Source organism: Lissotriton helveticus, chromosome 4_2 (genome assembly GCF_964261635.1).
Source record: "Lissotriton helveticus chromosome 4_2, aLisHel1.1, whole genome shotgun sequence".
NCBI classification, from domain to species: domain Eukaryota; kingdom Metazoa; phylum Chordata; class Amphibia; order Caudata; family Salamandridae; genus Lissotriton; species Lissotriton helveticus.
In genome coordinates, this window is record NC_136064.1 from 106513499 (window position 1) to 106531427 (window position 17929).

Genomic DNA, 17929 nt, shown 5'->3' on the forward strand with positions numbered 1-17929 from the left:
GAGTGGAGAGTTTTAGACGCCGCGCCGAGCGCGGCGTACGCTCCTAGTGAAGAGCAGGACGGGAAAAAAGAGGACCCGGAGAAGGGAGAAGCGGAGTTCGTCGTTCCGAGAAAGGAGCCCGAGCCCGAAAGACCACAACTGACCCCCGAGAAATGAGAAGGAGCCCAGACAAGCGAAGAGGACCTCACGCGACAACCGGAACCGCCCAGAGTCAACACGTTAGTCTAGCCGACCCGGAAAAGAGGAGGGCGTTGAGACTCCCTCTGCCACGACCCAGGAGGGCCTTGGCTCCAGGCAAGTGCCTCTTAAGGAAACTGGGTGTATAATCACACCGCAGATAGTGTACACTAAACAAAACAAAAAAACTCACTTTTAGTCCCTAAAGATCCTGCACTACCACCTTCCCGGGTAAAGGTGACGGTATACTCCCCCCCCCCTCCTTCAGGCAGCGACTGAACTCTACCCTAAGGAATCCTCCTGGCCTTTTTTTTCCTTTTCTTTTGTTGCTCCTCCTTTCTCTTGTTTAGCCCAACCAGACATACTGGTATTTGCATACCTAATAAAATCCATTCCATCCCATACACCTGTCTAAGTGTTCTGCATCACTAGGTGACCACAAGGCCCCTGATCCTTCTGGTGGCTGCTTCTACGCCAACATGTAGCAGATAATGAAGAGGATTATCATTCAGAACAAAGTCAGTTTCTGCAGTGCCTTGCTGCTTTTTGTCCCAGTGAACACCACTAAGAGTTGGTCATCCATTCGATGGTCTTTTTATCGATTGATATAAAAGCTCAAAGCCATTCTGTGGTTCAAACAATGGAGTCTCCTCCTTTTTTGAGGGGTAAATAACACCGGAAAAGTGATGGACAGTCCAATATGAAAGGGAGTCACAATCTCTGGTAGAAAGGCCGTTCTAGACTTCAGGCATCAGCCAGTCCGTAAATAAGAAAGATGTGTAGTGCGGCTGGACCCCTAAAGCTTGAAAATCACTTGTGCAGAGCTGAAGTTATCGCTATGAGAAAGACGGTGAATATAAGGAAAGGAAGGACCAAACCGAGGTCCCACTGAGGCATCACGAAGGGTTTAGGAGGGAAGTAAACTAAACCTTTGAGGAATTGCAACACAATGTGTGAACGAAAACAGTTAGTTAGGTAAATGCAGAAAGGCATAAAGCAGAAAAGACCATGTTCCTTATCCAGTAAGCATCTGTTTGTGGCATGTGGTGCTGTAGATTCACATGTGCATAAATCTGCCATCTAGTGTTGAGCTAGGATGTGTGTGTGAGAAAGTGCCCTCTTTCTGCAAGGTTGTCCCAACTTTTTGCTGAATTGCTGATGTACTTTAAGTGAGTGTGCCCTTGGCTCCCACTAATCAGGTACCCAGGGCCTATGTTCTTTCCTTAAAACTGCATTGAAGCCTAAACCCAATTGGCATCTCAGGTCAGCCCCAGGTAAATGGTACCACAGGTACCCAGGGCACTGTGACCAGAGAAGGCCTCAAAGGGCTGCAGTACTTATTGTGCCACCCTTAGATGCCCACGCACGCACACACACACACACACACACACACACACTTTGCAGGCTGCGTGTTTTGTTGCAGAACAAAGTGAAGAGTCGACATGGCAACAAATGCTGAACACTGTCCTCTGATACCGCCTTCCTGCTCTACCACACTACCACAAAAAGAGAGTGAGGTGCTACCTAACTTTACCTCTGCCTATCTTTGAGGTTCCACTGGACTCTGTGTACACTATACCTCACTTTGGTATAGTATATACAGAGCCAGCTTTCTACATTTGTCCAGTTCCCTTTCACCAGACTAGTCACCCCTTCTAATACAGGAGCCAATCCATCTCATTTGAACAATAATGGTCTACTCAACCATTGCTATTCTAGGACTGTATCCCAAGAAGACATCTTCTGTCTGCAGTTTCTGGCTACAGCCTTCATTTACCATGATCTAAAGTACTGATAGAAAGGACACTCACCTAAAGAGCTCGCCAAATTTACTCTTCTGGTGAGTGTACGAGGTGTACAGGTCGTACAGATAGGCCAGAATACATCGTTCAGCTGAGGAACCATCCGATCGATTCATGCTGTTTTTCACAACTCCGCACAACCTGCAAAGGGTGGAAAACAAAGCTAATTTAGTAAAATGTAAAATTATACATATAATTCCCATTGAAAAGAGCCCTGAAAAAGTGGGAAGCAGTGAAAATACCTACAACGATGGCTGGCAATATGAACACACGAACACACACACACACACACAGAGAACATGAACTCTTGATTCAACTACCACTACTATAGCAGACTGAGTGGTGGATGCAACATACGTTTTACAACAGAACCCCACAAAGTCAACAAACCTGCTGATTTAAGATTCATTGGTAAATTCATTGGAAGTCAGAATTTCAGGGTTAGCGCTGCTCGCCCACAATAACAGTGACAAACTAGGACAGCTCTGTTGATGCTGCTGGTTCCACTGTAGACCATACCACTGCAGTCACCAAGACATGTTTATCTCAAGTCAAACACTCTGTTGTATCTAGCCATTTTCAATAGCCGCTGTGAACACATTCATATCTTCCAGGAAGGCTACAGTAATGGGACTGATATTGGAGAGCCAAATAATGCCCTCGAAGACTGCAGCATGTCATCTCCTAAGGATAAAAAGGGTGATTATTTAATTCATGCCCAAAACTAAATTGGCAACTAGTTCAGGCACATCATGTTCCAGTTAATCTGCTTTCTGTGTAGAGCTTTCTGAAACTGTGGACTTTTTTTTTCTAGGAAACAAATTCCTTGATACTACTACCTCATTGTTTGAGTCCTTCAGCTACTCTCTAGCTCAGTTCACTCCATCAGGCAAGATTTAATGGCCATGTTTTTGTCCTCAGGAAGCCGAATTGTAGGATAATATACTGAGGAAGCAGGAAAGGTGACTATGTTTTGCAAGGTACTGAAATGTGGCATTGCTACAGCTAATGGGTATGCTTTGGTGCGCCCACATTTGTTCAGAGAGCTGCATTGGTGGAAGCCAAAAGAGCACCAGGAGACGGCTATTTGTGACCCTCATGTGCTGCTTGCTGGTCCTGAACAGAGGCACACAGTGAGACTCTACTCTGTCCACTAGTGCACAAACGTGCTGCACACTCATTGGAAGCTGCCCCGAGCTTGAAGTAAGGGCTGCAACTCCACACCTAGGGCTAGATGTCAAAGTACTAGGGTGACGATCATAGGTTTACACAAACAGTACAAAAAATACAGTGGATAACCAAACAAAGTGGTTGAGGGACAATATACAAGGGGGGGTTCAGAAAAAACAGAAACAGAACACAGCAAAAGAATGCGTCCTCTTCATTTAGGGCCACATTAAAGCGTCAATGGTGTTTCAACCAAAAATGAACTTAGAAGGTCATCATCAGGACAAGACAATAAACTTAGGAGCTTCTGAGCAATTTTCAATAAAACATTAAATGATTTATCCAGGAACTAATACAGATGAGAAATCACATGAAGAGCCAAAACGCCGTACGGAAACAGATTGAACCGTTCGGTATTGAAAAAAGCCTCATTGAATTATGACAATTCACGGGTCAAATTTGATAAAGTAGTTCAGAGGACTTCAAAAGCAATTGAAGGAGACAGGACTAAATGAGCTGTTCTCCACGGGTCCAAAATAGTAGATGTAATTAGTGAAGAATTAATTAACCGGACTGCTATAGGAGATCACAGGCGATTAGCTCACCTAATTGCCCCTCTTGGCTTTGCCCGTTCCCACCAGCATTACAGTCAAGAACTCAGATGGAGAAACTTTGTTAATAATAATAAACAAAAATGTTCTACTTCCTTGAAATATTGTATATATCGGTATCCTGTGCCCAAATAATATTGGGCTGTCTTTTCTTCTCTCTCTTCTCCTTTTTTAAGGTCTTGCGCCTGCATTGCAGTGCGCAGCACTGTAGTGCAGCAAGAGACCTCTTGTAGGGGGTTTAAAAACGGACCTAGGAATCGCACACGCTTGTGCGTGTGCTTTTTCCTTTTGGCCCATGCTATTGGCCTTTGCGTGCGTCTTTGTAGCAAAGACAGCACGCAATTGGCCAAAGGCGGGCGCATTGCTCCGCCCATGCCCTATTGGTGTCTGTCACGTGCACCGCTGCCATGTGGTTTCAATTATCGTGCCCAGACACAGGCGGGATAATTGAAACCTCGTGTATCGCTGTGGCGCGCATGCGCACACCACTCGCAGGCTTCTTTTTTGGATCCATTTCACAGGGAAGCAACTCCATGAAAGAAGGAAAGAGAGGTGGGCTGCTCGTCAAGAGCTTGTTCAAAGTGCTCATTGAAGGTCAGATGCTTCTAGGCACATATGCTTCAATGTTTTTTGTTCAGGCGGTTAACCCTTAACCTAGTCATACTCTGATTATATTTATCCTGAAAGTGATATGAACCAGGGGAGCAGAACTATACGACTTGCTTAATTTAAAACAGTCATTGAAGGTATTTTGAAAAGGACTACGGATTTGTGTACATTGAGCATGAGTGTCGCAATTCCAGAGGCTTATTTCCATAGTAGATGTTCTTTTTATGTGACCGTTTACTGTCGCGTTCTCTATATAGCCTGCGACTTAAAGTGCATGTCCTGTAACGTGAATTATTTTGGTCATGAAGGCAGGGGTGCCGCCCCCTGGGTGCTGTAAGGGTAGAAGCGTATGGGAGAGCAGCGGGGTCATCATCCCTTTCGGCCCTGCTCACGGTGGCCACAGTGTCTTCAGGCTGGCATTGCCGATGAGGTACACTGTGTGTGCCAGTGTCTCATCAGGCCTCTCCATCCGGTGATCCTTGTAATTGGGACAGCCTGGGAGTTCAGAAAACCCCATATCTTGCCCTAAAGTGTACAAAGCTCTGCTATGACCCAGAAAGGGTGAGCGCTAGCAGTGCCAGCCTGTTACCTCCAGGCTCCTATTTATATTTTGCGGGGTGGCAGTCACCAGCAAGGGGTGGAGAGCTATTCATTTTAGATGGGGTGGAGTTTTAATAGCATCAAACTAAGGCTAACAGTCCCTTAATTCCCAACCCTCTGGACGAAGATCTAAGCATGTAATAATCCACGTAGGGCTGTTTGGTGGTGGTGTACTCTTTTGCTTACTATAATTTCAGTAACATATTATGCTGTCATTAATTCATTGTTAACCTTGTATGAATATCGATATGATTTTGGCCTATATCAGCTCACATGGGCTGTGTCTATGTAAATTAATTTGGTTATGAGAAATGTTACGATAAAGCATAGGTATGTTCAAGTTCTTATGGCCATCTGAATAGAGGTAGGTCAAGGGAGTGCCCTCTCCCTTCAAAGTACCAGAGCCACGCTCCCCTGAGTCCGGTTTCCAGCTTTTGATAATGACACAAATACACTTCAAGTCTGCGTCCTAACCTGTCCATTCTGCTGCTTTCATCCTGACATCAGTGAAGGAGCCAGCACAGGGCACGTTCTTTCAATGTTTGGCACCATAATGGGTGGGACTAGTGTTGGTAATACCAGGGGCATTAAATTTAACAAGCTCCAGTAAAATCCAGAGATCGGGCTTTAATGCAAACACAGACGAGCACAAACGTGCGCATGCGGTTGCATCTCTAGGGCACAAACGGAAATAAAGGCAGATCACAATGAAAGGTTGTGATATTGGGTTATGGTAGGATGCATGGAAATTGTGTAAATATTTAGTAGAGAACGCACACCACTCTGAAATGCCTCTAGGTACTAGAATGGTTTAATAATTGGATCACGTGGATTTATGCTGTGCCTGTCCCATGCTATGTCTGTGCACAGCCATGTGAGGTTGATTGCTTGTGTAACACTTCTCCCACTTTCTGGCTCCTCAGATTGCAGAGGAAAGTGCCCACAGCATTTGTAGGTCTGTGCAGTCTGTGTGTGAAGAATGTGCCATTACATATGCACGAAAAATGAAACAGGAGTAAACCTGTTATCCCAGCTGAGACCGAGTAGGTAATATAACAATAGAACAATGACTCAACTGGTATACCAAACAATGTTCAAAATTGGTATCAATCACAGAACACAAGAAAGGGACACGGGAGACCAAAGTGAGGTGAAAAGGTTATTTATATATAGAAGCACAAATTTACAACTAAATTGCAGTAACCATAACAACAATTGCGCACTGGAAGTGTTGCAGTGAGTAAACGGCGCAGTGACACAAGTGATTATAAAACAACGTGAGGCGGCGTGGAAATTATATACAGTGGGGGTCAAACTAAAGTATATACAATACACGGTACAATTTCATTGTTTTTAAAGAGTGACACTTTACTCGTCCCCCCCAAGCCCGATTTATGCCGGTAACTTGGATACAACTTGACTAACCTTCCCTCGCCTTGGATTCATTCCTGCAGCCCGCTGTATTCACCTTCCAGCCCGGCATAATACCCGCCGCCCTCCTTTGATTATTCTTACACAAGACCTCATTCCAGCCCTGAACGCTGTGCCCTACTAGTGACGCATCCTAGACTAACCCCTTGGATTCTCGCTCCTCATAGCTCATTCCAAGAACCCTGTAACCATCGTCCTGATGATGACCTGTAGTTATACAGGTTGAAACGCTGTCGACTTCACAATGCCATTTGCGGTAATCAATCAAAGGGTCTCTTTACAAACAAAGAAATTGTACCAGTGTATTGTAAATACTGTTGTTTGACCCCGACCAACCTTTTCACCTTACTTTGGTCTCCCACGTCCCTTTCCTGTGTTCTGTGATTGATACCAATTTTGAACAGTCCCCTGCTTGATCTACCAGTTGAGTCATTGTTCTATTATATTACATATGCACAGCATGTGAGGGTGCAGAGTATGTGTTTACCTATCCGTGCTTGTCTATGTGTGCAATGTTTTGGGGTTCATGCATTGTGTGTGCATGCAAGATGCCCACGCCTTCTTTTCCCTACTGTTGTCTCAGTCACATCCCATCCTTCTAAGTAGACAACTGCATGACCAAATAACAGCTCCTTTTTTCGTAAATGAGCTGGCCCAAGGAAGTCCTAAACAAGCATTTGTAATGCAATAGGTCTCGCACTTGCGAGAGTTTGAGCTATTGCCATTTTAAATGACAATGCATTTTAATGCATTGTTTCTTATATGTCTTCTTTTTGGATTTTTTAATTATTTGAGGGTTATACTTGAACCCTTGTTTGGATTCCAGTGTTACTTGGCTCCTGGTTCAAGTAATAGGGTTGCCCCTGTTGTATTTGCCTAATAAAGTACAAGGGTTAGCACTGGTATCAGGCGTTGCCTCTTGACTAAAGGAGGGAGCTTAGGTTCACCACTATGGGGTGAATGACCATGTACAAGGAGACGGATGAGCACTGGCACAAGATGCACAAGGAAAGAAGCCTTGAACGGAAACAGCCTGCAAGGATGTAGTGAGGTGAGCACAACCGTGTTCTCATCCACGTCATTTGAACTTATGAAACAGTGCAAACGATAAATTTAAAACAACCAGAAGTGCAACAGAACATAATGTGTGAAAACTATTTGGTGAGACCTTTCTTTAAACAAATTACATGAAATTATTTAGATATTTTGCACAAAAAACAAACAAAAAAGGACAGGAATAAACCCAAGGTACAAATTGTGGGAAGGCAATGCCGAATTGAACCAAGGAGAAAACCCCCAAATCTAAAACCATGCAGAGAGTGCACAAGGATTATAGATGTTTGCACAACATTAAAGGCCAGCCTAATGAAGACTTCATGTGTCAAGAAAAAAAATGGTGCCTTGGTTTAGCAGTGGTTTTAATGATCAATCTAATGCAAATGAGTACAAATAGCAAATATTTGTCTACTGGCATAGGAAGTAATCCTGTAGTCTAGATCCTGACTTAATTGGATTTAAAGTGTAATCTTAAGTAAATACTGACATCTCACTCAGAATGCTGCTTCACTATCTAGCTCGGATATTTTGAGATTACTACATACACACGTTCATCCTCCAAAGACTACAATTCTCCCTTTTTCAAACAAAGGCTAACACTTGCCCACTCGCCCCTTCACATGCACACCATACATTTGGCTAACATTAAGTCTAAAACCCCTGAAATAACCTGTTCATATGCCCACTATGCCACAAAGTCTCAGATAAAAAGGCTCAGAAATCCTCAGAATATCACGTGTATTGCAAGCCCTCATGCATTTCGCTAGTTTCAAAATGGTCAGAGCATCTCAGATTAAGTTTCCATGGCTACACAATATCCCCACCCTCCCTCCCAACCCATAAAGACAGCATATGAAATGTTCAGATTGCTATGTGTACACCGTGATCTCAAAACCAACCCTTTGGTCTCACAAGGAAATGTAGCTTGCCCCAGTATTGGAACTTTCATAGATTCCCATGCTTTGTATCATTCCCCGTCGTCGGAATGGGAGCCTCGGTAGTATAAAAACCATAGAAACAAAAGAGAAGCCTAGGCCTCATCTCATTTTGTATCCTATCACCCTCTTTTTGTAAAAAGAGACCAAACTTTTGCCAGGACCAATCAGAGCAGCCTCACCCTCTGGAACCTTCCTGAGATAGCTCAGAGCCTCAGATTTTTCTACCGCACGTTGTGCTAGGGAGTCTCCACTGAGCTCTGCTCAGCTTTTCATTCTACTTCTGGATTTCTTCAAGTTTCTACTGGAAAATCAACATGTCTGACAAGGAGAAGAAGGCCTTGTTCAGGGCCTGTGCCTCTTGTGGGAAAAAACGTCTTTTTGTGGAGGATAAGCATGACAATTGTATTTACTGCTTATATCCTGACCACAAGGCCACAGAGTGCAAGATCTGCAGAACCTTCTCCAACAAGACTCTTCGGGACAGGGAAGGTCGTCTGTTAACCTGGCTTCAAAAAATGAAGACTCGCAAGGAGGTGCTCTCTTCGGAGGAGGAAGATTCCACGTCTTGTGCTTCCTCTCACAGATCTAGGAAGAGGGGTAGGTCTCCTCCAGGAGCTTCTACATCTCAGCCCTCTCTTCAGGCCCCTCACAAGATCTCTGATAGGTCTGAGAGGGCTGGTCCCCTTCAATCTCCTCACGGAAGTGAAAAGGAGAGGCAGGGACAGGCTGCTGGAGTGGGTGCAGCTTTAAAAGACATAAAGGAGGTTGGTTCCTCTGTCTCCCCCTCCGTCCAAAAAGTCCAAATCTAGTGACAAACACTCTTCAGTCACTTCAGGATCTGGGCCGGAGAAGAAACAGCGCCCGTCGACGACGAAAACACCAGGTACGTCGTCGACCGTTTCTTCAGTTAAGATTCCCGCCGTTTCTGTGGCTCCGTGACGGTAGCGCCCTCCACGATTACTTCGTCGTCATTCAAGGTCCCGAGTTCGTCGGCGCTGACATCTTCCACGTCGACGACGGCAAGCAAGGTACTGTCGATGGCAGCGGTGACGACGAGAACTACGTCGACGACAACAACCTCGACGTCGACGACGATGTTGATGACGACGAGTTCGTCTACGAAGTCCGTTGACATCTTCGTCGACGACTGCTACACCGTCGACGACGGCATCGTCGACGGGACCGTCGACGGGGCAAAAGATGCCTTTTTCGACGCAGAAGATGAAGATTACACCGGAGATGACTTCTCCGCGACGGGTCCCTTCACATCCACCTACTATGCTTCTGGACGATGAATCTGAGGAGGATGAAGTTGAAGTTGAGGACGATGATTATGGTCCTGCCTATAGTCCCTCTGACTTGAACGTCAAGATGCAGGAGACAGACACGGAGGAGTGTTACGAACATGCTGGTGTCCAGCAGTCGTATCCATATGTTCGGGAGGAGCGACACACTCCGAGTTTGGGCCAGGGCATGGTAGCCATGCCTTCTTCGCTCATATCTGATCTGCAGATGATGCTGCAGGATTATCGGAAGAGGTTTCCGTCTGAACCTTCTGGACAGTCTGCAGTTCCTACACAGTCACAAGTGCAGCAGGCTATTAGTCTTCCAGTGGCACCCCCTTCGCCACTACCGGTTGCACCTGCGGTCCGGGTCCGCACTCCGGATCCCGCACCCATTCATGACGTCCAACAGGATACCTCTTCGGATGAGGAGGTGATACAGGTGGATCCCTTGGTTGATCCGTTGCAAGACCCAGATTTGGATCAAGGAGACAGTGGGCCACAAGATCCGGACGCTGCTGGTCGTGACACGTCCATCTCCCCTCCAGTGGATATAGGGGGTTTTCATCACCTGATGGAAAGGGCAGCTAAAAGATTTGGATTGCCGATTTCGAGAGAAGAATCGGAATGTTTCCTTTATGACTTTAAGGAACAACACAGGAGATCGGTCAAGTCTATTCCCATCATTGAACACGTATGGGAGGAAGGGATGAAAATTATGCAAAATCCGGCCACGGTGATTCCAGTCCTCCCGCGGCTGGAAAAGAAGTATAAGGCTCCGGACGGCAGTCCTGCTTGCCTTCTTGGTCAGCCGAAGCCTGATTCAGTCATCTCTCAGGTGGCTCAAAGCAAGTCCAAGAATCCGTCCACACCTTTGACCACACCCCCGGATAAGGACGGTCGACGCCTAGATAACGTGGGGAAGCGGTTTTCCTCAATGGCCAGCTTGCTTGTTAGAGCGTCAAATGCTCTTGCCATCCTCGGCCGATACGACCGACAGATGTGGTGCGACATGGAACCCTTCGTGGAGCGGTTACCAGAACCCATAAAGGAGGAAGCCAAGAAGGTGCTTATAGAGGGGGAAAAGTCTTCTGCTGAGGTTATAGACTGTGCAATGGATATTGCTTCCACAGCATTTCGAGCCTTAGCTGGCTCGGCAGTACTACGGCGCCAGGGCTGGTTGAGGGCCAGCTGGTTTCGCCAGGAGGTCCAGAATAGAATCCTGGATCTACCATTCGATGGGGAGATGCTGTTTGGCAAGCATGTGGACGATGCTCTGCAAAATATCAAAAAGGACACGGACACTGCAAAGGCCTTAGGGTCCCTCACCTACCGGAAAGTCCCCTTTAGGGGCGCACGAGGCAGAGGATTTACATCATACAGAGGGAACCAACAGAGATATTCCTCTCAGCCTTCTCAGTCCTATAAGCCCCAGTACTCCAATCAGCGCCAGGGTCAATCGGCGTCTTTCTCTCGCCATCAGTCGCGGGTCCGTCAGACCCGGCAGGGACTGGACAACACCAAGCGTCAATAGCGGCTTTCCGGCTCTACCTACTGCTCCTTCCCTCCCAGTCACATCAGTGGGGGGCAGGATTTCTCTGTGTCTGGAGAGCTGGAGATCAATAACATCGGACCAATGGGTCCTCAAAATTGTAGAGAGTGGCCACGTGTTGGAGTTCCAAGACCTTCCTCCGACAAGAGCTCCGGGCACCATCCGCACGGGACATTTGGGACAACTCCACCTCGAAGCCCATCAACTGTTCCTCAAGGGAGCGATAGAACCGGTGCCTCTGTCTCAGCGGGGCCGGGGTTTCTATTCAAGGTTCTTCCTCGTGCGGAAGACCATAGACACTTGGCGCCCCATTCTAGACCTGCGGGAGCTCAACACCTATCTCGTCAAGCTCTCCTTCAGGATGGTCACTCTCCAGGAAATTCTTCCTCTCTTGAATCCAGGCGACTACTTGGCGTCGCTGGATTTAGAAGACGCGTATTTCCATATTCCGATACATCCAGCTCACAGACAATACCTACGCTTCACAGTGGGAAAGAGCCATTTTCAATTCAAGGTGCTTCCGTTCGGCCTTCGGTCGGCACCAAGAGTGTTCACCAAGGTGTTGGCGCCGGTTGCAGCCTTTCTTCGGAAACAATCTTTAGAAGTTTTTACTTACTTAGACGACTGGCTCGTCAAGGCACCATCTTTCGAGGAAACTTCTCAAGCAGTGGCAACTTGCATCCATTTGTTCCGTTGCCTGGGCCTTCAGCTGAACGAACGCAAGTCAGTCCTGCTGCCCTCCAGAACGGCCAGATTCCTGGGATCCGTGTTGGACACCACGCAATGTACAGCTCGTCCCTCGGAGGAACGACAACAAAAGTTGATGATTTCGGCTCGACTACTCTGCCGCAAACAATTCCTGTCGGTCCGCCAATACACATCCCTTCTCAGGTCGATGTCATCCTGCATACCATTGGTACCACATTGCAGGCTGCGAATGCGTCCTCTGCAGGAGGAGCTAGACAAGCAATGGCGCCAGGCAGAGGGGTCATTCAACGACAAGGTGGTGGTGACAGCAGCGATGAGACAGGCGAGCGAATGGTGGCTTCTAAAAAGCAATATCGCCCAGGGTCTAACATTCAGGAGTTCACCTTCACCCATGGTACTGACCACAGACGCTTCACTGGAGGGCTGGGGTGCAGTTCTCCGAGAGCTTCAAGTCAGTGGCCACTGGAGTCCAGGACAGCGCCAGTGCCATATCAATTTCCTGGAACTGACGGCCATTCGGTTGGCCTTGCAAGCTTTACTGCCCAGAGTTCGCAACCATTCAGTGCTGGTCCGGACGGACAATACGACGGCCATGCACTACGTCAACAAACAAGGAGGTACCAAATCGCAGACCCTGTCCGCAGAAGCTCAACGGATTTGGGATTTTGCGATTCTGAACAACATCACTCTGAAAGCCGAACACCTGGCGGGAACTCTCAATGTCAAGGCGGATGCCTTGAGTCGACAGACGGAGGTGACTCACGAGTGGGAGTTGAATCAATCCATTCTGGACAGGGTGTTCTCAGTCTGGGGGACACCAACCATCGACCTCTTTGCTTCACCGGAGAACGCCAAATGCGGGTTCTACGCAAGCAAAGTTCACCATCAGGGGTCCCTGGGGAACGCTCTTTCGATGGCTTGGTACAGCACATTCTTTTACGCTTTTCCTCCAATTCCCCTTATTCCTCGAGTCCTCAGGAAATTGAAGGCGGAGCCCTGCAAGATGATTCTAATTGCTCCAGCATGGCCCAGACAATTCTGGTACACCGAGCTTCTGAGGCTCTCCCGAGCTCCTCCAATTCACTTCCAACCCATTCCGTCCCTGTTGTCCAGGAATCAGGGGCAGGTTTACCATCCGAATCCGACATCACTCCACTTGACAGCGTGGCTCCTGAACACAGAGAGTTCAGTCATCTAATGCTCTCTCAGGAATGCCGGGAGGTCTTAGCTCATGCCCGAGCACCAAGTACCAATAAGACTTACAAGGCGAAATGGAAAAGATTCTGCCTGTGGTGTCAACGTCACGGTCTCCATCCTTACACTTCCCAACCCCATCAATTGTTGCCATATTTACTATCTCTGGCTAAGTCGGGGTTGGCACATTCATCTGTAAAGGTACATCTGGCGGCCATATCGAGGTATCGACGCAATTCTTCGGGTCCGTCCTTATGGTCCTCTAGGGTTGTCAAACAATTCTTGAAGGGATTATTCCGAATGTATCCTCCAGTTCGTCCTCCTCCACCAGTGTGGCAGCTCAACCTGGTCTTGGCGCAGCTCATGAAGGCTCCGTTTGAGCCTGTGCACAAAGCAGACTTAAAGTTCTTGTCTTGGAAGCTGGCCCTCCTGGTGGCTCTCACATCAGCGAGACGGGTGAGTGAGCTTCAAGCACTCTCCATAGTGCATCCATTTTTGCAATTTAAAAGGGAGGTTCTTATCCTTCGGACCAATCCAAAATTTATACCGAAGGTACCATCGGAGTTTCACTTGAATGAACCCTTGATTCTGATATCTTTCTTTCCGCACCCTTCTACTCCTGCGGAACGCACGCTCCATTATTTGGACGTTCAGAGATGCTTAAAGTTTTACTTGGAGCGCACACGTCCTTTTCGGAAGACAACTCAGTTGTTTGTGTCCTACAGTGCACCACGAAAGGGATTGCCTTTGGCAAAGAGTGGCATTTCCCGCTGGATCTCCAGTGCGATTCAGTTCTGTCATCAGGAAGCTGGCAAGCCACTGGATGGAAGAGTCAGGGCACATTCCACGAGATCAGTGGCATCATCTGTGGCTCTCTTTTCAGGAGTGGCCATTAAGGACATATGCAGGGCAGCAACGTGGAGCAGTACTCATACCTTCACGAAACACTACTGCCTGGAGTCTGCAGGACGAGACGACGCGGCTGTTGGTCAAGCAGTCCTGCGGAATCTTTTTCATTGAGAGGTGAGCTTTCCCTACGATCCCTCCAGCCTGGTGAGCACATTTTGTTTGTTTTGCTATGCTTTATGTATTGCTTATATGGGTCTGTGATGCCATGTACGTACAAAATGTGTTCTTCGTGATTTACTGCTAGCTACTCTGATACAAAGCATGGGAATCTATGAAAGTTCCAATACTGGGGCAAGAAAACAAGTTACTTACCTGTAACTTCGGTTCCCCAGTATTGGTAACTTTCATAGATTCCCATGCGCCCGCCCGCCTCCCCGGGGAAAGCTCAGCCTGGTTACAGAGTTAGTGGCGGTTTGCACAACGGCTACGAAAATCTGAGGCTCTGAGCACTCTCAGGAAGGTTCCAGAGGGTGAGGCTGCTCTGATTGGTCCTGGAAAAAGTTTGGTCTCTTTTTACAAAAAGAGGGTGATAGGATACAAAATGAGATGAGGCCTAGGCTTCTCTTTTGTTTCTATGGTTTTCATACTACCGAGGCGCCCATTCCGACGACGGGGAATGATACAAAGCATGGGAATCTATGAAAGTTACCAATACTGGGGAACCAAAGTTACAGGTAAGTAACTTGTTTTCTTACTCGTAATCTCAAAAGCTTGCTCGTAATCCTAGCTCAGCATCGTAGGAATCTTTACCTAAATCAAAGTATTGAATATTCCCATCCGAGTACTGTAATCTAGGAAAACCTATATCATTGCTAGATCTATATGTATCTATGTTACCTACTGGCAGTCAGCAGTTGGTATATATATTTAGGACCATATTTCCATAGGAAAAGGGTTTTTTGACTTGACTATATCTTTGGTGCCGGTTGACGAATCTTCAAGAACTTTTCCCAAAAAAGTGCCTGGTGATTACTGTTGTGCATGAAAAGATTTGGGGCGATCAAGCGGGGACCTGAGAAAAGGGGGGAGGGGGTGGCGGGTCAAGTGTTTTCAAAATAATTCCCATAGAGATTTTAATTGCGACTACAGCCCAAACCGATGGATGGAATTACACCAAATTTGGCACAGAGGTAGCTCTTGGTACAGAAAGAACCCTTTTTGTTATCTGGTGCAAATCTGTGTCATTTGAGCTTTAAAAAAAAAGTAGGAGGCTGGTTCAGTATATTGTGCACAATTATCTAAGTGAAGAGCCCTGCAGTAATCCAGAAAACCCTTATGGGATTTCAGTTGTTTTAGACACTTTAGAAAGCTCTCTCAGTGGTAGCTATGGAGAGCAGCCTTCAGACTTAGTCCAGAAGGAGTGTTAAGCCAGTACTAATCATGTAGAGTAGGTTAAACAAAAGAAGAACCACAAAGTGTAGTTAAAAAAAACAAATTGTTCTATTCATTATACGCACTCACAAACACATTGGTATCACCGGGACTTATAAACACAATACACACAACATTTCAAAAGGAGAACAGGTAACTAGCAAAAACAAGCATTTGCAATGCAATAGGTCTTGCATTTACGCAAGTTTAAGCTATTGGCATTGTAAATGACAAAGCATTTTATTTATGTTTTAAAAACCAAAACATAAATAAAAGGTATTGTCATTTACAATGCCAATAGCTCAAACTAGCGTAAATGCAAGACCTATTGCATTGCAAATGTTTGTTAAACCCAGTTGTGACCCTGCAGTGTGCATGAACTGTGAAATTGTCTTTCTGTAGACCAAGTAGTGCCCCATTGACTCGACGCTGGTCAGACCCTCATTTTGATTACATTTCTATATTAAAACATGTAGAAATGTTCTTCAACAATGCAACATAATTTTAGAGCTTAAATGGCAAACTCTCTTTCCTGTCTTCTTTTCCTACTCATCCTCTCTTTACTCTTTCCCTTTTCTCCTCTCTTCTTCTTTTCTGTTTCCTCCCCTATCCCCTTCTCCACATTTGATAGTGATACGTTTGTTTTATTGCCTTGATAGAGGCTTTTACTTGAATGAAATCTATATCTCTCACAGGCTAATGTTCATTTTCTATATATATTCTCTTGGTTTACCTATCAATTTTAGCCCTTTTTGCATACCTCTATTGCATCGATTGTATCACTTGTATTGTATTTTATATTCATTATTCTTACCATTATTCTCATCAATAAAATTTTCTTGAACTCAAAAAAAAAAAAAAAAGAGCTTAAATGGCAAAGTGTGCACAGACTGTATGTGCCGTATAGGTGGGTTTCTCCACACAGTGTGTGTATGTGCTTTGTCCCTCTGCTTTGATGCGTTTTCAGTGTTATCGTCCCATGGTGCGCAATAGGATGTTTCTGTGGCAGTGCTGGCAAAACAGAAAGCCATCTCGATTAAGGACCGGAGAACTATTTGTATGCCAGAAGTGCGTTACGGAACAACCCCAGCAAATCATCCTGTGCTCCAGTACAGATTGCCTAATAAAAACACACAAGTATTGGCAATGTGTTATATTCTGGTCTTCTCCTTCTCTGCTGCTCAGCCTGTGTGTGTGATGTCATTAGAATGTTCGTGTATGCATGGTTTGAATGTGTGGTCAGTTTGTATGAGTGGGGCTGAGCAGCTGGATGCTGCTCCCGGTGGGGCCTTCCTTTCTACCAACTATGATTAATAAACCAACTTAAGCATACCTACGATTATTGGATCTACTTATTTTACAATGTACATTTAACTTTGTAACACAATGCCAACTTGTCTGCCTTGTACTGTGTTAGGAAAGTTATCGGAGGAGAGCCCCTTTCAGTAGGAGGAGGTGGGTGAGTGCACCAAGGGGAGCGGCGAGTCTCCAGTGTGAAACCCCTCCCAGAGTAAAGGACCAACTTCTGCTGCCCGCAGATCTAAGGTGGCTGTTTGTGCAGTAAGGAAATACTCTTCCACATTACCTAAGCCATAATGTAGAGTCAACAGCACAGAGTAAACACCAGCAAAATGCTATGGCCTTATATTCATCACATTAGTGGTTGCAATAGCAAACTAATGTAAATTTAAATGTAAATTCATATTTGTAAAGTGCAAACTACACACCCTTACGGGTATCAAGGCGCTGGGGACCGTCGTGGAAATTAAGTGAGCTATTGCCCAGAGTTACATGCTGCTGAGCTGAGCCGCCGCTGGAGCCGGGGATCGAACCGTGAGCCCTGTGCACCGAGGCCAGCTGCCCTGGCCGCTACACCACACCTCTACACTAATGCACTAATGCCTTATGCTAAATGAGACCTGTTCTTGCTCCATTATCTACAAGTACTAACAAACATAATGGAACAAAACACTAAGTGCTAAACCTGCAAATAAATAAACGTATGAATGTATGTTATACGCAGCAGGGCATACATAAGCATTTAAGGCACTTCACTTGAACTGGCATTTGTGACCTGCCCATTACATAATAATCTCCACAACAAATATTTTACCGATGTGAACAATTTCCACAAATTTCTACAATTTCCACAAACGCAAACCTCGGATTCTTGCAGTGTTCTTCAGCAGATATATTAACCCACTTAAGATATATCATGATTATTCCTATTTGAGATCAGAGATTAAACACTAATCTCTGTACAACATACATTATCAACCTATCTTGCTGAAAGGGTGGCCAGCCATCATGTTATCTGCAGGGTCGTCCCACTTTTCAGTCTTTAATCCTGCTACATGGCACCAAATGTCACTCATTTGGCAACTCGTAGGACAAGAGAGTTTGGAGCTGCCAGGTGGGCCACCTCGATCAGCTAAGTAGGGTGTCCGACTTTCACTCTTCCAGAGCTGTATGAGCTGTAGAAGAGGCGCCTCTATGGCTGGGAACGAGGAGCCCCAGCCTG

The 17929-nt window shown here is 46.1% G+C and overlaps 1 protein-coding gene across 9 annotated transcripts in view; it reads right to left on the reverse strand.

The window, feature by feature from the left end:
* Positions 1 to 17929, reverse strand: part of MED12 (mediator complex subunit 12) — a 614738-nt gene that overhangs the window by 341767 nt on the left and 255042 nt on the right. For all 9 annotated transcript variants that reach the window (XM_078640219.1, XM_078640216.1, XM_078640215.1 and 6 more), the window contains one exon: positions 1989 to 2120. In XM_078640219.1, the coding sequence (XP_078496345.1) occupies positions 1989 to 2120 (132 nt within the window). The remainder of the gene's footprint in view (positions 1 to 1988; positions 2121 to 17929) is intronic.